The sequence below is a fragment of the Calonectris borealis genome, chromosome 3 (assembly GCF_964195595.1).
Source record: "Calonectris borealis chromosome 3, bCalBor7.hap1.2, whole genome shotgun sequence".
NCBI classification, from domain to species: domain Eukaryota; kingdom Metazoa; phylum Chordata; class Aves; order Procellariiformes; family Procellariidae; genus Calonectris; species Calonectris borealis.
In genome coordinates, this window is record NC_134314.1 from 95256912 (window position 1) to 95281832 (window position 24921).

Below are 24921 nucleotides of genomic sequence, written 5' to 3' on the forward strand. Positions count from 1 at the left end.
TAACGGCATAAGATTCAGATAGCAGTCATAAATGCCTATTTTATTTTATTGTAGTACTGATCAATTCTAACACTTCCTGTCTCAGTGCATCTTCTTCAAAAACAGCCCCCTGAAAAAACACAGCCCATAGAATAAACTTTTGTTTTTCTTTCAACAGCTGTCCAAAATCCTCATTCAATAATACTTTGCTATGCTGTACCTAATTGGAGACCAGATGCCGTTGAACTGAAGTCATCAATACTCCATACAAGTACAGGCATCTGCTTGCATAAAACAACTTGCTTTATAAGCTCCTTACCTTCAAGCTTTTTGGACCAGGACCAGTCTCATCTGTGAGGTGCATTACAAGTGTAGGGCGTTGTAAAAAGAAACTTCATTTCTTGATTGGCTATTCTCCTCATGACAGAGAGGATAAATTGTAAAATTTTTATTGCCAAATATTAAAATAAATTACATTTTACAAAGACTTAGCAAATATTTACATACAGTGTGATTCCAGTGACGATCAGCAACAAAGAACAGACAGACAGGCATATTATGGAGTGATAAGAGTCGGAACTGTACAAACTTCAAAAGCCGTATGAAAGACAGGCTAATTTTTTAAAAGGTAAATCCATCACAAATGGAATGAATCCCATGAGGCACAAAAATTACAAGTCTACAACAGAGTTCTTGGGGTGTTTTGTTTAGGTCAACAAACTTGTATATTGCTTTTTGCTCTCCTCATCAGTGATGCTTGTCTGTCTCTATACATACTCTCCAAGATCAACTGGAGGAAAAAAAAAAAAAAAATCTCAACATATACAATTGTATCACCATGGATCTGTTATCAGTCTATGGTTTTATTTATGCATGTTTTGTGACACCCATTGCCAGCAACAGATTCACAAATCATTAGTTCAGAAACATTTAACACACCACTTTTTGTATTTCCCTCAGTGATTTCGTACCAGTGTATCAGATGTGTTAGACGGCCTGCTGTGAGATATGTATCTGAAAATGATGCCCTTCTGGTAAAAATAGGCTTCAATAGCACAAGACAAAACCAAGAAGTGTCACAATGATGTCATGAAGGATGGGGTCACATAGTCTATAGCACTTAAAAAGGCTTTTGTAGGAACAGACTTTGGTTGTCACATTTCAGGATTTTTAAATTTTTTTTTTAAATTTTTTAAAGTATTGGCTCATCTTGGCAAAATTGCTGAGTTTATATTGTGAAAGTGGTTCCATGCTTCACATGATGTGACTGGAAATACAATCTAGGTGTAGGCAATAGCTAGAAAGAAGAGTTTCCACTTTTATTCCATCCCTTCCTTATATATGCTTTTAAGCTTTTTTTTCTTCTTCTTCTTTTTCTTTTTTAAAAATCCCCTTTCCTCTCTTTCCAGGAAGAGATCCGTCTCGCCTACAAAACTAATTCCATAGCATTAAGAGAGCTGTTAACAATTTGGTTAGCCAAATGAAATCTCACATGATATCCAAAGAAAATGTTTCCAGATTGACCAGATAATTGAAGTAACTATAAGAACTTACCAAGTAGCACTGGGGAATTCACTCAGAGGCACTTTTGGGGCTGAATAGCTCAAAATCCAGCCTGGACACCCCTCTAACTCACTACATGTAAATCTGAAGGCAGAAAGACATTAATTCAGATCCCCCAGGCTTTTCTCAAGATGTGGAAGACAGGCAGGCAAAAAGCTGTCTTGCTTAGCACTTCGGCAGTTCCGAGATGGCACCATAATTTTAAAACCCCTGGGAAATGGTTCAACTTTTTGGAGAGAGCCAGTATGAAAGCTATGCGCCAACTAAACCCCTCCAAAACACTGAAAACAAGTAGGGCTTAAAGAGACCAATTGTGTTGGCCCCTGTGTAAAGAGGAATTTTTTCCCAGTGCTAGGATTACATTAAGGCACATGGTGGGATATCTTGAGAACAGTTTTGTGAGGTGTGATCATGTTTCCCAAAAAAGCGGGAATATTGTACTTTGTTTTAATAAATTTAAACTATTACTTTAAATCCCATGATACTTATTATGCAGACTTATAGTCTATGCTGACTACACTGGGAAAGGCCAGAGAGCCACATCTAACTTGATAATATGAAACAGATCCCATCCATTCTCAGCTCTGGCGTACAAGTGCACTTCGCTATGGAGAACAGAGTCTGGGTTCCAGTGTACAACATCCCCTCCCAATCAAAGCAGCCCAGCCAAGTGTCTGGGTTGTATTATTTCTGTATTAAAGAGAAATTTATCTTTTTTTAAATGAAGATTGGGCTATACTTTTCCATTTCATGCACATTCAGCAAGCCTTTTCTCTCCTCACTGTCCTGTAGCTTTCTAACTGTCACTAAAACCTTGATCTTTGCATCAATAATGGAAGACAAGTTGGAGGACAACAAAAGCTATATATGGAGTGCTTTCTCATTTTCTTTTAAGCTAATGTGCACTTTTTTAAAGAAAAAGAAAAAAGAGAAGGCTAGACTTGCTACACAAGCATCCTGTGTATCATGTATGTAGTCTTACCTACCATTTCTTACAGTTACAAGGTATAGCTGTCAACCACAACTCTTCAGAAATTCTTGAAGGCCTTGGAGTCGTTTTAAAATGATGGGGGTAAGGGTGTCTATTAGAAGTAAATCAGAATCTTCTCGATAGGGCCTCTCCTTTCCTGTCAGATACAAGTCAAATTCATCCAGCCACCCCTGCTCCAAATAGCAGTAATATAGTAAAATTTGATTTCAAATTAGAATCTCTGTTCAGCGATATTATCATAAAATATAGATTAACTACCAAATCCAATGATACCGATTTTACATTTTTGCCAGAATAACAGAGTTGGCCCTAGCCTTGTGTTCACTTTCTATTTGAAGAAATGTCATATATGTGGAAAATTCTGAAAAGAAATGAGTAAAGACAGTCCCTTGTTTCACAGTAGATGACTTCAAAACTTCCCATCAACAGGCTATCCAACCAGAGTGCCAGCTTTCCATATGTCCTCCTTCTTCTGTGGAAGAGGCCAGCAATTGAAGCTGCAGCCAATATTTGCCGTTATTAGAAATATCTAGTAATTCAAGATTAGCATTGCAAGATTCCATAAGCTCTTCTTACAGAGCTAGTGATCTGCCAGCATTACACTGAAAATGAGAATGAGACAAATTTTAACTGTTCACTGAACTTTTTTCAGACATACTGGAATGACTGTAAAACTAAACAGAACAACAGAACTTGACATGTTAAGGTTCAAAGGTCTTGGCTATTTTCTGTTCCAAGTATATCGGATACAACTGAAGTCAGTACCTTTTGCCAACATGTAATCAAGAGCCTCATTTCAAAGAGTTGTCAGGGTTAACGCATAGATATGGAAAAAGAAAGAAAAATAAAACCATGGTATAATTTTCTTTGTAGCCAAAACAATTTGGGCATAAGTGTTATGAAGAGACATACTTCCTTCTCAATGAGAAGCCCATCTCCAAGCCAAAAGATAATACTTTCAGGAGCTTAGAGCCAAAGTTCCTTTTAAAAAGTGCCTTATGGCCTTAAGTCACTTGATCACATCTCAGTTTGCCCAAGATTTGACATTGCCCAGCCTTCTTGAAAGTGGGATAGAATAACCATTGTATATGCACATAGGTCATACTTTAAAACAAAACAAATAAGCAAAGTGTAATCAACTGTTTCAAAAATCATCTCTCATTCAAGTCTAGTCTGAAGTACCAAGGCAGGGAGGAACATCAAATAACAATACTGACTAACACACTGCACAGATCAGCAGCAGTGCTAACAGGTCCCTTCTGACAGGCATTAGGGCATTTGGAAAATATCTGTGCATCCCAAGGTGATTTTTTTCCTCAGAAGAACAGTGTCAATAAAACTTCAGCTGTACATAGATACTGTATAAGGTTCATTCAAGTATTTCCTCTAGGAAATGGACAGTGGAAGGACACTTTCAACATTAAAAAAGTTCATTGAATCCTGCTTGTGCTCATACATGCTTTGATCAATAGGTCTTCCAGTCACTTTAACAGTTCTGGGGCTGATGTGCAGTTTAGCAGCGCAATTGGTGAGCTTCATCCCAGATGATTCTTCCTTGTTAGAGGGCTCCTTCTCAATCCATTCCTTTGGAATTTTTAATTTTAATATTTTATTTATGAAATTACAATTCACTATAATTTGACAAGCACTGACATATTCTAGACAGATGTTTCAGATGCTTCCTCCTCAGTCTGCCAGCGCACCTCAGCTCAGATCTGTGTGTCCTGGTATTCCATCTAAAGTTTCTCATTAAGAACAACCAGTGGTTGCACCATTTTTTTGTGGTAGCAACTTAACAATGGGCAACTTAAAAAAAACCCAAACACAGAAGCAAACCCCTTGCTTTCATTTGTGATCAAAGCAGTATTCAAATCCAGGTTTTCAGAGGTGAAAGGCTAATGGAGTAACCGAACACATTTGATGCCCAAGACAGTCTCTTTGCAACAATATAGTTACACTCCCAAACTAATTCCTCAATGAAATGCACAAATGCAGAGCAGGTCCAGTGTATTAACTAGTCTTTTCTATTCTTTCTTCAAGAACCATAAAATCCCAAGAAGGAGCAGGACTCCAAATTCAACTGTTACTTTACAAGTTTTTCAGATAAGCAAAGCTAATGGGCTCAGAAACCAACTTAGGATGGGAAAAGGACACTGGAGTTTATTAGTTTGGGACTTGCTTTTGTTTTCAAAGAGACAGGAGAAGCTGCAAAAACATGCTTTTCTCCTTGCTCTGTTAATTTGTTCAATATGCACTGACCACTTTCAGAAAACCATTGTCAAACATGCTTCACGTTGTAGCCTTCACATTGCTTACTGTATTATATTCATTCATCAGTTGTTCATAAGGCACAGAAAGTTCTAGCTCGTTATTGGTAAAGGTAGATTCATCAGAGGATGGGAATTTTACCAGGTTTTTTGCAGTTTCAGATTCCTCTGCGAGATTATCATCCATGGAGGACTTTGATGTTTCCTCATCATCTGAGATATCTTCCTCATCATCATCATCTTCATTTACAAATGTTATATTGGCATTCTCAAATATTAAGGGTCGATAGTCTCTGGAATCCCACACTTCGCCTTCTTCTTCACTAATCCTGTCTAGCTGGTTTACAAACATGGTTCCTTCTAGAGGGCTGTCTCCAATATGTTTATCATGCAGGGGTCTCAGTACATGACCATTTTGAATGTCCAGGGAAGCCTCATCGTACTCAAATGACTCTGTCTTTGTGTAAGTCACCTGGGCATCTATACTGGCGTTCTGCATATTTTGTTTGGTATTTTCTACTTTAATCATTTTGTCGTTGTTTGTTTTCAGGGCCTTCTTCCCAATTTGCTTAATAAGATCATTATAGGTCTCTTCCTTCTTTGAAAGGAAGCTGAAGATGTTGACATCCTTTGAGGTACCCATTTGAAGGGGTTTTTTAGACCGAGGATGGTTGTCAAATGACTCTTTTCTTTTTTTCCTCCGTTTCTTGATTGCTTTGTGGACTTCCACAAACATACTGACCTTCCAGTTAACAAACAGTGAAAGCCAAGCTAGTCCCAGATAGATCCATAACTCCACAAAATATCTGTAAAGGGCATGATAGTTTGCATCTGGATTTACACCTACAAAGAATTAAAAACAAGAACATTATTGAAAGAGGACTCGCAGCCGACAAACCTTTGAAGTTATGACCCTGAGAATTACTTCCTTCCACACTAACAAAGCCTCGTTGTTTGAACGCTGTCTGAGAAGTGGTACATGGGGATCTGAAACCATCTGACAGAAAAAGTTGATCCCAGGTCTTCCACTTCTTAGCTGCAGGTATTCTGACCACTGGACTACAACATAAAATGAAAGCATATTTATCCTCTCCTGGTAAGCTATAAAAGTGAACTTTTTTCCTCTTTGAAAATTATAAGCCTTCTCCCTGCTGTTGAGGTATGGATATAGGTAGCTTCCTTGAGAAAAGGATTCAGAATTCCATTTACAAGGACCATTTCCAAAGCCCTGAACAAGGCACTGTATTTTAAAGAAAGCATACACCAGTATGCTCAACATTACCTTTTGACTAGTTCTAGACAGCTGCATAGAGAGCATTGCCCAGTACTTATGTACTCTACTTAGTATACTGGATCCCATTCAAAGGTGCTTAACTATCATGGTGGATAGGCTAGCTCCTTGTCTGAAATAGGGACCTGGGGCACCTGAAAGAGTTACAAACTCCAGAACTTGGCTCCAGACTTAGTCCAACAAAGGCCTAAAGTATCTAAACCAAGATTGAAGAGCCAGATCTAGTCCATTGGATCAGTACCCAGCTTTAATTGAATCTTCTATTCAGCAAAATGTTTTGGAAAAACTTAGAAATCACCTTTTCGAATGAGAGTTTGGAAATAGAATTGCCACACTATGCATGTAGTGAAATATTACATAAAATACAATTACTGACCAGCAACAAAATCTCCAAATCCTATGGTGGTGATAGTGATGAATGAAAAATAGAGGCCTTCAATGTAATCCCATCCTTCAGTCACCATAAAGACAAAGGGAGGAATAACCAGATGGACCAAGACACCCCAAACAATGAATATAGCTGTGCATGTAATTTGTGCTTTCCTCTGTAAAGAAAGAAGAAAAAAAAGTCAGGGAAAGATCTCCAAATTTTCTTTTCCCATCCATGGCACCAAGCATCATCTGACAGTATCGGACATTTCAGAGTTTTGGGCTAACAGTTTATCATCCATGACTAAAAGTCACTAACTGAAGTAAACACACAACTATTTTTTTTCCTTTATGCAGAACTCACTATTCTTACAACTACTTGCTCAAACAGGTTTATTTCCTCATAGTTTTCTTTCACACTCTTGAAAAGTTTAAGGAGTTCCTGATATTTTGTAAATAGGCATGGGATACAGACATAGTGCTCTAGTCTAAAAAGCAGTCAGTACTTCTGATTTTCCTTTTATTTATTTGAGTATAGAGGATCAGAGTGTTTAAGACGCTTCTCTCCTATTTATGCCTCCTACCCTTTGCCACTCATGTAACCTCTGCACAAATCTGCACACACACATGCATTTCACCCTCATTTTCTGTACTTTCTTCTCAGGTGCTGAACCAAGAAATTTTTTGCTCTGTTTCTGAAACCAGAACATAAACCAGTCCCACTGTCCTCCAGGCACTATAGCCCTGCATTGCCTCCCATCTCTGTGCAGAGTTAGAACTGAGATAGAAATCACTTGGGGCGGGGCGGGGGGGGGGGGGGGGGGGCGGGGCAGAAGGGCGGGGGGTGGGTAAACTCAACAAAACCCAAACAAACCACCACCAAAAAACACAACAAAAAGCCACAAACAAACAAAAAAAACCAAGCCAGTAACTCAGAACAAAACATTATTTTCCAGTTGGTTCACTGCACAGCAGGAAGTACTCATGCTAGAATAGAAGCAGGTGGGAACAAAGCTGGATAGCTTATTTCCATGCCAGAGGAGCTTGCACGGAATGTTTGTGAAATGGAACCTCACCTACATTTGTACTACAGGTTTCTAATGTAAGGAGATACATATGTCTCCATAGAAGCTGCAAGATCTATATTTAGTATCAACAGTTTCTACAAGATCTCATTTTGCTAAAAACTTCTTGCAGAACTAGCATATCAGACCCAATCCCCCTTTCAGTTATTTCCATGCAACACCATTTGGGAAAATTCGTATTTGTGCAAGTGTTCATTTACTACTAAGATTAGCAGGTAAGTTAAGAAGTGTAAGCTTAATTCTTGCATCAAAAATACATAGCACGAGAGTAGACAAGAGAGGGCCTTACCAGGCTTACTCCTCTTTTCGTCAGAAACTGGCCCAGCCTCTTGGCACGTCCTCCAAAGAACTTCCCCAGAGCACTGATCCATGTCAAGCAGAGAGGAACTCCAAAGAGCCCATAAAATATGCAGAAGAGACGCCCAGAGGGTGTCTTTGGAGAAACATTTCCGTAACCTAAAAGAGATAAGTATGTGCACGGTCTGTTCTTGTTGCAGAGAATTCAAGGCAATTCTACCTATGCACAAAACAACACTGCGTGGGCTTCTGCTGTATGAGACGCTCCTTACTTCATCATCTAAGAGCTTTAGACTACTCCAGCTGCTGATCTTCTGAATCTGGATACCTTCCAATTCTACTCTAGCAAACATGTATTCCATTAACGCAGGGTGAGAATATTACCGCATTTTAAGTGTTTCCTAGATTTTGTGCATCTTTTTCTTGACAAGATGAGATAAATATGAAATAAAGCTCATCTCAAAACTTTTAATATGAATCTCCAACCTTAAGCAGCACTGTTAAAAACTTGATTGAATCAATTTTATAGAATAAAAGCTCAAAATGCATCCTGAAGCTAGCTTCCACGTGAAAGATCCACTATACACATTTAGCTTGTGACTTGATACCTTTCCAGGGTAAGAGTTTGCGAGTTAAGTGCAAGGTGAGTTATGACCTAGCAAGGTATTTCAACTGAATTTAGTTCTTTGCTGGTCGCAGAACCCAACAGGGCATTACAAACTCAGGCTCTAAAATCAGCAGCCTATTTTCTGAACTTCTGCCAGAGTTTTCTTGTTTAGGTTATGTTCCTGACTTCAACTTTTTGTCATAACTTATATTATAAGCTGGGTATTGTGAGTTTCAAATAATAAAGAAAACCACAGTACTGCATATGGTTTAACAGTAACACTTCCATTTCTGTATACCTCCAGCCTTCTCTGGTTATTTTGCATTCCTGGGTTTTTTTTTGCATTGTAGGTGTAGCAAGGGTGTAGCAACACCGTGTAGCAAAGACTTTTTCTGCAACAGCTGAAGGCAGATGATGTTGAGCTCTGAAAATCTGTATATCAAAGGACGAAGAAGTCTTCCAATGCAGAGGGTTTTACAAGCACAAACCAGTAGTGAGATTCAGAAGACAACACTTGTACTACTTTGACTTCTTAAAGGATAGATAAAAAGTCTAGATTGTTCTGCAAGCCAAGATAAATCAGTAGCTTAACAGGATGCACATGAATAACAGGACAGCTATACAAAAACCTCACATGCACATGCTTTAAGTATTACTTTAATGGAATGTTTTGTAATGCTTTTGTTTTGGGATTTTATGATTTGGAAATTTAAGCGCATGAATTAATGGAACTGGAATGACACCAGTCATCCCCAACAGCACCTTGAATCTGTTACTTATTGGAAAGACACACATTTCTCTTCTGTATACCCATGGAAAGAGTGCCAAAAAACTGTTTTTTTCCTCTACAAATCTGCGGGTGAACACGTACTGTAAGCAACGCCAGCCATTGGGACTTTATTCAGTGGCTAGCTTGACACACAAATGGAAGAGTACAAACACACTAGAGCATACAGAATACTACAGTTAAGAAAGTCAACATAATAAATACTTACCGATTGTAGTGATCACAGTAGCAGCAAAGATCACAGCGTTAGGCCAATTCCAGTTGTTGAAAGTATTGTTCCCAGTGATGGCAACCCCCTGTCCAGCAGCATTTGACACAACCTGTAAGAAAGCAGTTTACAGTCATTCTTGGAAAATCCTGGCAGCCTGAAAAAGAAATGTGTCTGTCCCTCTCAGGTTTTCCCTCTTTGTTCATACTTTTAAAATAATCACTCAATTTTTTTGTGAAGGCTAGCCTAGTATATTCGCTACCAATAGTTTCACGAACTATTAAAAACTTGCTTCACTTAAGTAGTGCAGTGTCAGGTGCTCTGACATTTAAATAAGGGGTTTTAATTAGATAAGCTTTTACTTGATTGACCAGTTTAACCCCAATGGATCTCTTCCAGAGACCAAACACACTCCTCCAGACTGAACTAGCATTTAACCTCCAGTGTAGTTCTTGAACTTGGTTTAATATTAGGGACATCTTCAGAACTACTATCCATTTCAAAACACTATTACATGCCTCAGCTTGACTTGGGTATGAGCGGGTATGAGCAGGACGTCACAGAATCCTTGGCAAAGCTAGTGTGATTGATGTTAATTCACCTGCTGTCCCTGGCAAAGTCAAACCATCTACAAGCCAACATAAAACTGTACTTTTCAGCAAAGACAGACAAATTAACACTTTTCCAAAGTATTTCATGCAACAGGACTCTAATCATTGTCCTTGAATCAGGCCCCTTTGTTATCCCATCTTTGAATCTAATACGCCATGATGAATGCAAAGCACTCATTTACAATGTTCTAGGGAAGTAAGTGTAGTTATTGGCATTTCCACAGATTCAGCAAGTCAATTTTTTAACATCTGTTCAGGTCTTCAAGTGCTCAAGAATTACTAACTATCTTCACCTTTTGTAGGAAGGGACTTGGAAAACGCAGCCTCCCCTGCCTTTCCAAAACTAGACTGCAGAAAATGCATTGATAAAAAACCTAATGACTATTTAGCGCAGAAAATCAAAGTTTCAGATCAAAATCATGCATCTTGCCAATTCTGACATGTATTTCTACCTCCATGAAGTAAAAGAGAAAAGCGATTTATCATATTCTCTCCTAGAAATTCCTAGTTATTTAAATCTTTGCTCTGTCACGTCATGCTGCAGTTAAAGCCTTCTCAGGTTACTCTGCTTTTTTCCCTTCAGTGTAAACCAAGGTTGTCTGAACAAAACTCTGAGGCTACATCCATATACAGGAGAGGTAAAGGTATCTCCAAAAGTTGATTCATAACATTATCCCACTTTCTGTGTTTCTCCTGCAAGGAGTTTTGAGCACAAAAAATATCTTGAGCTAAATACCTAAAATTGGAGGCAATAAACTTTTGTTTAAATAAACATGACAGGTGAGGTTTATCTTAAACTGGTAAGAACTTTTAGAGGTACCTACAATCAACTCTTCCTTCCCTTGTGACCCCTTCCTTCCTACTTGATTAAGATCTGATCTTGGACCCAGCAGAGACTCAACACAAAGTTCAATCACTACTGAAAACATACACAAGTTAACACAGGTTTTAATTATTCTTGAGACTTATTACATATCACCACCCTCCTGCTGTAATAAAAATGCCCTCAAAGTGAATGTATTGTGCATATACAAGATGCAAACAATTTAATTAAAAATGCACTTTCAACACACAAGCTATTACAGAAGATAAAAGGAGAGGCATTGAAAGTGAATGAAGGTACAGAACTAGATTTTTCTCCTGGTAAACTCAATGTGTGTGCAAAACTGCATGCAGCGTCTTTCCATAGCCTACAGGCTCTGGATAGAAAAGGATATAGAGAGAATTCTCACCAAAGGCAGTCATTTGTCATAAGAAAGTAATGTTGAAATGAGAAGTAGCTATAAAATGGGCAGGTTGAGAGCAGGCAAGTAAACACACAATGCCACCCCCTTCAAAAAAAACATATTTGAGGCAGCTACAATGGATCACAAGAGTTCATCTGAGTAGAGACCAAAGTAACTTCATTCATTTCTGCTATGGTCTGCAGATGAGCTTCCTAAAAGTCCCAAAGGACATCCAAAGAACCTGAGAGATCACCAATTGTGTCTATTATCGCTGAAAAGATGCCTTGATTTCTTCCACTGCCTAGCAACACTGCACTAAATGTTATATCAAACACCAGTTCTCTAGTAATTTTCCATGATATAAGTGGACTTGGATTTTTTATTATTATTGTTATTTCCTCACAGAGCAACTGATCTCAAAGAGACGTGCTGAAGTATCTGTTGCCATTGTCACTGGGCCATTATCTCATTGCATTACTCCACCTTCAGTCTGAGCTAATGAGCTCAGTTTCCCAGTACGTACAGTTACTTTAAGATCTGCCAGCATTTGAGGTCTGGAGGTGTGAAGGGGGCCCAGACCCTTCCAAGGGGAAGAAGCTGCTGGACTGAGTAGCACACAGCTGCCCTTCACACCCAGGCAGTTAACATTTTGGGGGAGAGATGGCCAGCTCTCCGAGTTATATAAACACTTTATACAGAGAACCACAGATACTCTCCAGCCAAAGCTGCCACTCTCTTCCTGTCCTTATTTGCACACAGCTATCTGCTATTAGTGCACAATTATCTACGATCTGTAGTCTAGTCTTCTAAGTTACTTTATGCCTGCAACAAGCCTGAATGTGCATTGCCGTATCCCAGCTGCAGGAACAAAGATGGTCACAAAACATGCTTAGATAGCTTTGGTGCAGTGGGAAATACATAGCTGCTTTCCAAGCAGCATAACTCTTGCCCATACTGAAATAATTAAATATTTTGGCTTCAACAAACAATGTGAGTGGACACTATACAACTGAACAGCAAATATGTTTTGTTGCTTGGTAAATCTGTTAGACAATGTCAGAGATGCCTTTATTTTCATACACTAGGATACAGAATGCCCCAGGTTGCCTGTGCTGGCTTTCTTAAACTAGAGAAAATTTGCTCTAAAAAGCCTTTGGATAGGAAAATAGGAGACAAGAAGGCAGAGGAAGAAGAGGATGTCATTTAGAAAATACCTTTTCAAGTATCCTGGGCTGCATCAAAAGAAGCGTGGCCAGCAGATCGAGGGAGGTGATTCTGCCCCTCCACTCTGCTCTGGTGAGACCCCACCTGGAGTGCTGCGTCCAGCTCTGGAGCCCTCAGCAAAAAAAAGACATGGACCTGTTGGAGTGGGTCCAGAGGAGGAGGGCCATGAAAATGATCAGGGGGATGGAATGCCTCTTCTATGAAGAATGGCTGCGAGAGTTGGGGTTATTAAGCCTGGAGAAGAGAAGGCTTTGGGAAGACCTTATTGCAGCCTCTCAGTACTTAAAGGGGGCTTATAAGATGGGGACAGAATTTTTAGCAGGGCCTGTTGTGACAGGACAAGGGGAATGGTTTTAAACTAAAAGATTTAGACTAGATAAAAGGAAGAAATTTTTTACAATGAGGGTGGTGAAACACTGGAACAGGTTGCCCAAAGAGGTGGTAGACGCCCCATCCCTGGAAACATTCCAGGTCAGGTTGGACGGGGCTCTGAGCAACCTGATCTAGTTGAAGATGTCCCTGCCCACGGCAGGGGGTTTGGACTAGGTGACCTTTAAAAGGTCCCTTCCAGTCCAAACTATTCTATGATTCTATAAGAATGCCCAAATTCAAAAGTTGAAAATAGTTAACTAACTTGGAATTTACACATCCCCTTTGACCCCACCTCATGATAGTTTGTACTGATAAAGGCAGGACTTTATTTTCAGTCAAACGACTTTTGCCTCACAGGAGTCAAACCTCCTTTTCTCCCTCACTCCCCACCACCCCAATTCTGCACTCCGGCAAATGAAAAAGGAAAAGAAGATCTAGAGTCCTTGGAGCTATTGCTGAAAGTAAACAGACTTGCAATTGCAGAGCAAGATTTAAGACACACATAAAACTAATATATCTTCTGATGACATTAGCACAAGTAGAAACCGGGATGCCATTTGAACATAATCAAGCAGACAATTTGCTCCATTTGCAGGTACTTCCCCACAGACAAACCCCAGCACTGCTCCAATAGAGCCTTGTGTTTCCTGGGCTTGGTGACATTTTTATTAACCCTCCGATGACCAGGTTCACTCAAGAATTACAAGATATCACAAGAACTAGTTGTTAAAATCTCCTCTATCTTGGACAAAGAACAGGAGTTTCTCTCCCTCCGATGCTTTGGGCACATGCCACTTGCATCCCCCCTATATGACTAACAGTAGGGCTGAAAAGTTTTCAGAACAAATTTGAAAACAGCAAGGAGAAGCCTTGACCCACATAGGTATTACGGATATGTTCCTGTCCCTGTTTAGTCTACTTCTCCATTTTCTACTGGGGGCAAGCCCAGAACAGCAGCAAAGTTTTCCCAAACTGAGAAACCACATACTAATGCATTTATTCAAATTGGTTTTTTTTCTACTGGCCTGTCAAGGTTTGCTAGGGCGAGTCTCTATGGTGGTTTAAAAGCTTGCAATAGTCAGCAGACCCATCTTAGCTGTCCTTTTCTTTGTATTAGCAGGAGGGATGGTTAAGTTTGAAATTTGATCAATACCACTGTAAGGTAAAGTGGTTCACAACAGAATGACATTTAGGCCCTGTAGAAGTAATGTGAGGGTATAAAACTAATGGAACAAGCACACTGAGACTGTCAGTAACTAAGTATGTTGAATATGCCATTTTACTTTGGTTTCTTGGCATTCAGAAGAAGGAAAAATGGTACAGAACTATCACCTGCCTCTGTAACCATGAACAATTGCACAAGGCTTTATTTTCTTTCTAGGAAAAGAAGAAAATATTCTTTTACGCCATCCCTTCAGGTACTTACACACACTGATGAGATCCCGCTGAGCCTTCTCTTCTCCAGGCTGAACAGTCCCAGCTGTCTCACCTTTCCTCTGATAGCCTTTCCTTGATCATCTTAGTCACTCTTTGCTGGACTCTCTCCAGCATGCCCCATGTGTCTCTTGTATTGGGGAGCCCAGAACTGGACAAAGTACTCCAGGTGTGGCCTCACCAGTAGAGAGTAGAGAGGAATGATCACCTCCCTCGACCTGTTGGCAATGCTTTCCCTAACCCAGCCCAGGATACATTTAGCCATCTTTGCTGCAAGGGCAATTGTTGGCTCATGTTCAACTTGATGTCCACCGGGACCCCCAGGTCCTTTTCTGCAAAGCTGCTTTCCAGCTGGGTGGCCCCCAGCATGTGTTGGTGCATGGATCCACACATGATTAGTGATGTTATTCTAAGAGTTACGGACTGCAAGAAAGCTGTGATACAGGTTTTGCATATCAAGTAGGAGTAATTTCATATTTGGTGTGAAATCCTAGACACTTTAATAAGGATTAGCTGGGTCTGATAACAATGAGCAATAGGAAAGAAAAAGGACTTCTGGGGTACTTACGGCCAGACCGACAGATAGGCCAGACTAAAGACACAAGACAATGAACAGGTTATATAAACTAGAGCAACAGATCCTGCCCCACAGGCACCCTATTACATACAAGAAGAACAGTCAGATATTGCTCAGTGCCAGGTCTCTTTTGAAGAGGATAAAGAGTACCATGTTATTCCCTGGAGATCTGACACGTAAGTCTAATGGTCCTTTTAAGCTTCGCCCAGTGGTATGAACAATTCTCTTTTGCAAACACTAAGTGTTTCTCCATAAGAAAGGAGATGTAATTGATCTATTAAGCCTGCAATCAGAACCAGTGGCTTTCATTCTACTCTCAGAGTATTACCATCTGCATAAAGGACAATCTCAGCTAGCTGCTGCATCCAAAAGCAGAGTCCATTAAAGCAATAACTGATGCATCCTTTCAGGACTCCTAGGCTTTGTCCCCACTTCTGACTCTGAAGGAACATGGAGTAATTTTGCTTCTTTCTCAAGTTCCTTTAATCGAGGATGTAAACATTTAATGCACAGAAAAACACTAAGAATTACAAATCTACCAAGTACTTTAGAGGCCTTCCTACAAGGAATAAAGCTTCAACAGCAACCTCTTTTCACATTGACATCCAAATCTTTTACACAATTTGAAGAAACCAGAAAATCGTGGAGTGGTTATCTAATCATGGGTACATACAATACTGACAATTTAGCCAATCATAATAAAATTGTCCAGGGTAATAAGGTTTAAATTTAGAATATCAGATGAAACTCTATACTGCTGTTCATTTTTAAGCAGATTTTAATTTTAACCAAATCCAGCAGCAGCAGAGCAAAACAAACAGGTGAAGTATTTGGTACAAGAAGCTGTATGGACATTTTTCATGGCTTTTAAAATCAAGAAAAGGCTTAAAGTAACTCCTAAGTTACTTTAAAAATAAAAAAAAAACATATTCATGCCATGCACACCCTTCTACTTGTCCCCCATGATTTTTGAAGTTACCTGGGTTTTCTGGCTCCAGCTATAAAGTTACAGCAGCAGTCAGCTGTTTATAATAATCAGATTTTTAAATGCAATCAAAACATATTTAGTTGTTAATGTTTATCTTTCCAATAATAAAAAATTGAGTCACATGTTAAGTCTACCAGGTCAGATATACATTACAAAGTTCTGCTGACCTAGATAATATTGTCTCAGGATTACATGTAAATAAAGAGAAAAGGAACCCTCTCAGTCAGTATCCCTTTTGAAGGAAAAAAGTCTGTGGGTGGTCACAGCTAGATTGACAGAACAACTTCCTCAGACTCATCATGCAGACAGGCAACACAGTTGCCATGGCCAGAAATTTCCTGCCCTGTTGGCATATTGCCCTTTGACATCTGCTTGCATATTAAAAGCAGCACAGTCTGAATTTGTAAGTAATTTATAGCTAGATCAAAAGTAGTAGATTCATAGTCAAACTAGGAATATATTAATCCTGGCTGACAGCTGTCATAGCCCATCTATTGAATTAGCTTATGTGTCTAGTTTTTAAACAAAAAATATGTATTTAACATAATAATGCCATAATCTATTGTTTTGAGTTAGAGTAGTTGAAGGAAGAGGGGGGAAAAAAAAAAAAAAAAGAAGAAAAGATATTTAAAGGTAAGTGCCTTCCCCCTCAGCACCCCCCACACCCCATCTCCCCTGATGTGTCCTGACTGAATGGAGGATACTGCACATCAGAGAAAATATTTTCCTCAATAGAGTATCTTGGCAGCTTGGGGTTTGGGTAAGGAAAGGGAAAGAGAAGCCAACTATGCAACTAATGGTTTTACCAATGAGTAAGACTCAGAGAAACTTTTTCCCCCAATTACTTTTCATGTCTAGTTATGAGGTGTGTACATGTAAGGATTTATTAAAATTTTCTCTTTGAGTTCTCCAAAACCTTCATATTAACCTATACACTCTTGAGACTAAAATATTTCACCTCTCTTCCCAGCCTTCACTCCCAAAGACAGCTGCACTACTGCTGAGAAAATATTGCTATGCCACGATGCTAATTTTGGTAGCCAGAGACACAACGTGGCAGAGCTGTGGAAAGATGAGAGAATACACGTAAGGTTAAATGATTTGATCAAGGCAGCAGAAAGAGCAGCTATTCCAATGTTATCTTTAGGAGGGCTGCTATACACTTGTCTGTGCACAGAGAAATCAAAGCTCATCGCTTCTTGGAGAGAAAAAAAAATCCGTTGGGGATTAGAATACAAAAAAACACAGCCTAGAATACAAAACAGCGGCACTCTATTTGGACATGCGTATTTCTGCCAGCCACTTGGCACCTGGCACATTTAGTACGTAATCGGCTCAAGGCAAGAGCTCTCAGTGAAGAATGGTAGTAACTATCCACCCCTCCAGAGCAGCTCAAAGTCACCCGAGAAGCCTATACTTGTGGTTCCTATCATCCTTTTTTTCACCCCCATCTCTAGTGTAATGACAGGCTTATCCTGATTGCTCACTTGGACTCTGAGTTGCCAGCTGACTGAATCACACTGGCATATGATCAGGGCCAGTGCACCGGGCCAAGTGAACAAGTCTTTCAGGCTGCCTTAGCCACTTGACAGTCTCTGCAGGACTATGCTAACCAGCAGGAGTTAGGATAGCTGACCTTTCATTTCCCTCTCAGCATTATCTGTGTTCGCAATATGAATTTCGTGTTTGTCAGGACAAGAACCATGCCAGATATAAAAAGAAGTCTTTTAGCTGAGTCCTGGATTTCCTACTTCACTTCTGTAGGGAATGGTTTGCGACCTTTTTTGTAGAAAGAAAAGAAGACAAGTGAACCATATTGTCTCAGTCTAACAGGCAACACCCTTGTGTCTTGCTAACCTGTGAAAGTTTTACTGTCCTTTACTGACCTATGCAGAGAGTCAAGTTGGAAGGTGGTTGGGGCAAGAGGGGCAGGATATGAGTCAGCAGCACCTGCATTAGAGAAGGATGGTGGGATTTAATAAATTCCACGTTTATTAAAGAGGACATCAGTTGACTACACAAGTCTGATTCCGGATCAACGGAGCATATAGGAGTGAATCTGCAGTTAATTCAACTGCTGTGCACAGCATTTCTTCCCAGCTGCCCTATACTAATAGTTGCTAGGTTCTCCAAGATTCTCGCTAATCCTAGAACTTGTACAGTCTATTTTAACACATGTAAAATCCGAGGCAGAAACAGCTTGTTTCTAATAGCACAATGGGGTTATGGCCAATGGCCACCTATCACAAGGCCAAAGTTGAAATGGTGTCAAAAAATAGGAAGTAGGCATAGAGGGAATAATGTTAACTTTTACTTCTAAAAGAATAAAAACCCCACAACCCTCATGTTTGGTGTTGATAGATGTAAATAATAAACCTAACCAAAAGCATACACAAACATTACCTGAAAAGCTAGAGAGATCAATACAGGATTCCTTCCTCCTTATTTATGAATTGAACTAGAACAAAAATAAAATCAAACCCTGGAAAGCCAGTGTTAGTCTCAGTGTTTACATTCCTACATAGATCAACTACAAATAGCAGGGGACAATTTTTCCCCTTGCTGTCATACACTGCATTTATAAAATGGTTGATTAAGTGTTATTGCAAGTAAAAACATATTTTGCATTTTTCAATCAACAGTTCCTATCAAAGGGCAAACTTTTGAAAATTCCCACTTGGGAAAAAAAAAATCCTGGCAAAATATGGGTTTACATACTTCAGGGGAGGTTTTTTCTCCCCCAGCAATACAAGATTTAATCCAGAATGAGATAGTATTTTCACACTCCTACCGATACAGCAGATTGAATGTTATCCTGTCAGTTTTCCACAATCTTCAGAGAAAGGAGAACTTTTTAAGTTCTCCTCAACTTTTCTTTTTAACTGCTTCAACATATCAGTGGTTTGTTTTTTTTTTAAAAAGGCAATTATAAAAGTTATTTAAATTAGCTAAAAGTGACTTTAAATTATCTGCCAGTATCTTAGCATACAAAATAGAAAGGTACATATATAGGTCAAATGCACTGTAGATACCACATTTTATCCGAAAGATTATAAAACAAGATTGAACTTGCTCTGCAGAGAAAGTTTAGCTAATCTTGTTGATTCTTCATTTACGCAGGCAACTTCTCAGTGTTTCATTCTAATCATGCAACAGTGCTGCTCAATGCATAAAGGAATTACAGAACCAAGACACTCTATTGCTTTCCCTTCATTATGCTTAACTTTGGTCTGTCAGCAACTTGGACTTCCATCTAAGCATACCTTTTCTTACCTAATAGAGCCTCCAGCACATGCCACTTCATACAGGGCTGTCCCTACATCTAAGCCTGATATTTAAAGAATGCACGTAAATACATGCCTGGTTTTCACTTTGCATAGTTTTGTTATGTAACAGGACAGCAAACCAGACATCGTTTGTGTCTGTTAATTTAGAATACAGCACACCCCGAGGGCTTTTTACATGCGTCTTGGTATTGATTTCTCAATTTGGCCGTTTTGTCACAATTCTTTTTTTAAGTATTGGGGAAACTCCTGTTCCTAGACTTCAGTGTGCCTAGCACTTTTTTTTTTTTTAAAGCAGCCTTGCTAGTTTTATTAGATGGAGAGAGCAGAGTGGGATACATTGTCTTGTACGGGACTTTGAAACTAGATTCCAATGAAAGTAATTAAGTACATGCTATGAAGAAAGCCATGGAATAGAGCTGCAGATTCCTTTAAATTTACTCGTTAGCCAGGAAAGCAGAACAGGCTGTCTAGTAAGAACACCTGAAGATCACAGCACTAAACATAGTTAGGCAATACAAGATACTACAAAACACAGAGAAACACAGAAGTAGTCTTTAGCAGAGGGAAAATACTCTTGACTAAATAACTGCATCTCTGGTGAAAAGAAAGCCTGTGTATGTCCTTCAAAGAACATGACTGAGCTTGAGGAGGGACTAGAAGGCATTCACATCATAACCCTACACACATACTTCTACGCTGGAAAATATTTGCTATTTAGTGTAGTTCTGAGGAAGCTTCATCTGATGTTTATTTAGGTGCTCAGAACTGAGGAAGAACACAGAAGTATTTCAAAGCAAACTGGAACTGCTCAACAGCGAGCTCTAAGATATCTCTGTGAAAGAGAGTTTGTTGGATAAGCCAATGAATTCCTATTTGCACCTGAAGTTATATCAGGTTAGCTGTTCTTTTTAAAATTCCACACTACTCGATCCCAGAATATCCTGTATGTACAGAGAGGATTTAAAGAGCATCCTAGCTATGGGTTAGTGTACTACTGCATACAGACTCCAGGACTTTCCAAAAATGTTGTGAGCAAAGTTTTTCAAAAGCTCTTGCATTTGGATGCAATGCCATCATAAATAAAACTGAAGAGAGAACACTGTCACAGGTCCCTACCTTTATTAGGCTATTTATTAGACTAGCGGCCTAAAAATCCATCCTGACCTTGCAGGAGAGGTGTTCTTTCTAACTGTTTTGCTAAGTGGAAAGGAGTTTTCCCCCACCTTCTCCCAAGCACTGATGACAGCACTTCCCCCCCTCTTATTTTAACACACCACCAATTATGCACGTTAAACAACACAGGAAGTTCTTCAGCAGACTGAGTCTCAAAAGGAACAAATAAATCCAGGCACTTCAGTTTTTTTCTCCTGGGTTTTGTTTTACCTCTTTACAAGTGCAATGTGCGTGGGGGAACAATATTAAAAAGACAAATTTGTAACAGGGACCAAGCATCAAGGTTTCTTAATCCATACCTGCTGACAGTGACAACCCAGTGAAGAGAGGAAGTAATTTGTTTAACCTGCGAAGGGTATTCTCAGTAAAGACAGTACTACAGGCACACGCATCTCTTCTTGCCACTGTGTTCTCTTACTCTATATGCTTCCTAGTTGGCAAAAAGAACCAGGGTAGAGAATGCACATTTGTCACAGATGGGAACACTTGTTATTTAATTCTTTTAATGAAATGTTTTCTTGTTTTTCGATTACAATTTAACCAGATTAAGTGATCCTTTAGAAAGGCAATCTATTAATTAACCCATATTGGGCATAAGAAATCATGCTCTTCAAGTACAATCTCAATTTCTTAACTAGAAATAGCTCTAGTCAGTCAGAGACAAGAAGGGAGGAAAAGGTTTTTACATGCAAAATTAGAAGATACATGCTCTACCCTGGTTTTAGCTTGTTATCTGAAGGTCATGCAATAAATCATGAATTTAGAGGAGACGTAAAGAACCATCTTTGTACTTGCTTGAACCTGAAAGACTCATAAAAAATTTAATTGTGGCTAATATTTATGAGTCTGGAGGCCTCAGGACACAGTCCAGTGGAAACAATTTGTGAGTCTACAGTCAAATTAATTCCATATTATTGCTTGGGAATAGAGAAGGTAAATAATTGTGCCAGCTATTCCCTGCTTGGAAAAATGATCAAAATTAGACAAAGCATGAGCAGGATAAACAGGATATAGAAGAATTGAGGATAAATATCTTGGGCACTTCTATAGTGCCAATATTAGACATATTGAGTATTCTTCTCTCCTCCCTCCCCATGCCCCCCCAATTAAAACCAGACATTCATGTGCTGACCATTTTAGTAGTTTATTTAAATGTAAATGCTGATCACTGCAATGAATTCTACTCTAGCTACAGCAAGTCCTTAGGGTTGCTTCTGCTTGGAGAAACAGAGTCTTAGTATTGCTGTAATGTACTGCAAGATTACCTGCTCAATCCGCACTGGTAACTAGCAGCATCACCTCTTCATTCACACCAGGGCAAACACAAGCTTCACAAAATGTATTGATATTTTTGAGTTTTGCATGGAAAGTTACAGCTGAGTAATAAACCTAATCCAGAGAGCTTGCCTGAGGACATGATGCTTCCCAAGATGCAAGTGCACTGTTTTTTGGTTTGTTTTCTTTTTTTTTTTGTCCCTTGGCATGGAGAACAAGGGCTGAGAGTTTTAAAGTTAATGGAAAATATCCTGGGAAATAATCACTATTGACATGATGAGAGAATTATCTCCTGTGGGACAAACAAGTGGGCGGGGAACAAATGTACCACTTAACCCTCCTAGCTTCCCAACTTATGCAGTTATCTGAAAATTAATAGAAAAACAATAGTTCCAGGAAAGGGTGTTGATTTAACAACAGAAAATGCCTGCCTGTAGAAGAGAACCATTGGAAAACCATCTCACTTAGTTGAATTATATCCTTCCACAAGAGAGAGCAGACTAGCAAAATACAGCTTAAAATTGATCTAGTTTCCATAGTTTCCTCCTCCAGTCTGTGCTATGAACTGAATCGCTCCTTCAATTAGCCTGAAGTAAGAGGAGAGTTCCAGAACTTTTGTGTCTTGAAATTGGACGTTATTGCCCTTGAAAGCAATATAGATTTTGTCATCAGTTTTATTTAGAGAAGATAAGGTCTTATACAGGTAGCACATGGGTTGTGATAAGCCCTAGCAGTGCTGTAAGCTTAAAAAAGTACATGACAGAGCAATCAGCTGGCATACTGGCTATATCTTTTAGAGTCATTTACTGGCATCATTTCAGTCATTAGCAAGGATGGCACCAGACCTTTCATTCATATTACCCATGTACTTGGGCACCCTGTAAATCTGGTGACATTATAGACTTTGACATGCCTTCAACATATAAACACCTTTTTCAAACGTTTATTGCTCATTTGATTTGAGAGGCCTGCAAACAGTCCTGGCCAATTGTACTCTAAATCATTACTGCTTTAGTTTCAAGGATAACATATCTTAATGAAGAACTGTGTTTCAAAAATCGGGTATTTTTAAAGTCAGCTTTAAGATGTTCTAGGCACCCACTGCAATTTATTCTGCCTCTCCTTTCCCATTCTCTGACATAAAAGTGCTATCATAACCTACAGCATTAAATGCAAGAGGAATACATTTTTTTCGTTACATCTCATCGGTCCAGTCATACAGTTTAGGCATCTCAACAACAGAAGCACATCAATAAAAACAAAAGGGGAAGAACTTCAAGGGACAGCTAGCTGCTTGAAATTTCTTTCCTGATGTCTTGCTGTCATTCTGCAAAGCACTGGTGAAACTTAGCTGGCATGATTTTTACAACTCTTATCATCCACCTTCAAGAAATGGGAAGAGGCAGACAAGGGCTAGAAGAATGAGGAGACTATTATGGGTCAGGCAAAGCAATTTGTACTGCAAAAATAAAGGCTAAGAGGGGATAGCATTGCTTTCTGTTGTACTAAATCAGAAACTATAACACAAGACCACAAACAAAAACTATTTAAACCAAAACCCAGTGTTGGTATAAGAACAAAACAAAAAAAATTGAGCGTGAGTTAAATTAAGCTGTAAATTAAAACAGGTTCTCAACCTGTGCAATAGTTTTTAATCAAAGCACTCATCATGGTAGTGTAGATGAACCTCCCTGTCTAAACCAAGATCCAGCTTAACAATGATTGGTTTAGTTTAATGTAAATATTTCTACAATGTGGTGTTACAGGTAAGATTTTGGATCTGAAATCCTTGTTACAATTATAATGCATCGGAGAGCATATTATTGTCCTACAGTAAAATCCTCTTAGTAAGAGAGAAGGAGTTCTTCAAACAGAAGTTGTGAGGAAGAGTAAACAATTTCACCATTTTCTGCGGCACCATTCAAAGGCATGCAGGAGTTCTTCCTCAAGGATTGACACAATGCAGAGTAGGCGAGAGATAAATGCTAAAGAGTAAAACAAATCACTTGGAAAGAAACAACTGTACTGAAAAATAGAACACCAAAACTTTTGCAGCATCAGCTTGATTTATATTTTTTCCTGGCAGACTTCTAACAAGAGTTTAAAAAGGTCTTTCAGTAAGTCTCAAGCATCATAAAATACATGTCATTTCCGTTACTGAGTACACTAGTGGTTCTACAAAGCGGACACATTGCCCTACTGATTTTGTGAAGCCTCATCTTAAGGCCACATTTAAGAGAAGTACAAGTCAAGATTAATGTTTTTGTAATGATAATTTGCACTCCTTACTTGTACAAAGTGCTGTTCTACTGGAGGTTTACAGATGGCTGTTACGTCTACAGCTACAGACATAACACAAGAGCTATCCTCTTCAGATTAAGCAAGTTTTGCATGAAAATATTCCAGCTGATAGTGGAAACAGAACACTAATCAAGGATTGCAGCAGAAACACTACACAACTGGGAGGTGGGGGAGTGAAGAAGGGTAGGTCTTTGTTCTTTTGTTTTGTAAAAAGCAAAGCAAGAGATACATGTATCCTTGCAGTTTTCTGTCACAAACCTCTATTTTACAAGACAGTATTTTAAAAATAGGCAGTTTGAGAAATTTTCAGTCAAAAGACACATAAGCCTTTTCTAAAAAGTCCTCCCATTGTGTACATGTGTGTTTGTGGAAACCTGATGTACTCTGCCCAGCTGGGATTTGGATAATGCTTATTAATTTCAAAGTCTGCAACAAGTTCTGTGTTTTGCCTTTTTCTTCATCCTCATGGAAACTCCCCATTGCTTTCCCAAACTACCTCTACTGAAAGGAATGCCCAATTCTGAGGCTTCAGTTTTCACACAGTAAATTCAAGAATAAGGCCACAAAAGGATGTTCAGCCCAAACAAGGTTGGACCTAAGCACATGCCTCTTCTTCCTTACCAAGGCAAGTTGAGGCCAAGCCAGCATTGCTGATGTGACTTGACAGAAAAGCTGTGAGTAGTCAGGTCTTTGGAAAGATTTATTGCTGTTTCTGTTAAGAACACATGCACTCTCTCATGGCTACATTGGCCGTTTTCATTCTTGGAAATGAAATCAAGCATGCAATCAAGCCCCTAAGAGAAAGCATGGAAGAACTTAAAGCCACTGTTTGATCAAGTAGTTGTAAGCTGCTACATGGTGAATTTTGAGGTTTTTTTGGCAAATTGAACCATTACAGTTGAATGATTAAGTTTCCCCTCACTACCAACCCTTGCTGTCCTGCTGCTAACCTTCTCTTTGCCATAAGAACTAGCTAACAGCATGCTTTATTCGTGACCTCCCAGCCCAG

The 24921-nt window shown here is 39.2% G+C and overlaps 1 protein-coding gene across 4 annotated transcripts in view; it reads right to left on the minus strand.

Moving 5' to 3' along the window:
* Positions 1-376: 376 nt before the first annotated feature.
* The window catches only part of KCNK5 (potassium two pore domain channel subfamily K member 5), a 38230-nt gene continuing 13685 nt past the window's right edge, over positions 377-24921 (minus strand). For 3 of the 4 annotated variants that reach the window (XM_075146807.1, XM_075146809.1, XM_075146810.1), the window contains 4 exons: positions 9445-9556; positions 7835-8001; positions 6468-6636; positions 377-5643 (listed from right to left, as the gene is read on the minus strand). In XM_075146807.1, the coding sequence (XP_075002908.1) occupies positions 4823-5643; positions 6468-6636; positions 7835-8001; positions 9445-9556 (1269 nt within the window). In that variant the 3' untranslated portion in view covers positions 377-4822. Of the gene's footprint in view, positions 5644-6467; positions 6637-7834; positions 8002-9444; positions 9557-12495; positions 13284-24921 lie in introns of those variants that run through there. The other variant, XM_075146808.1, reaches the window with a different exon arrangement.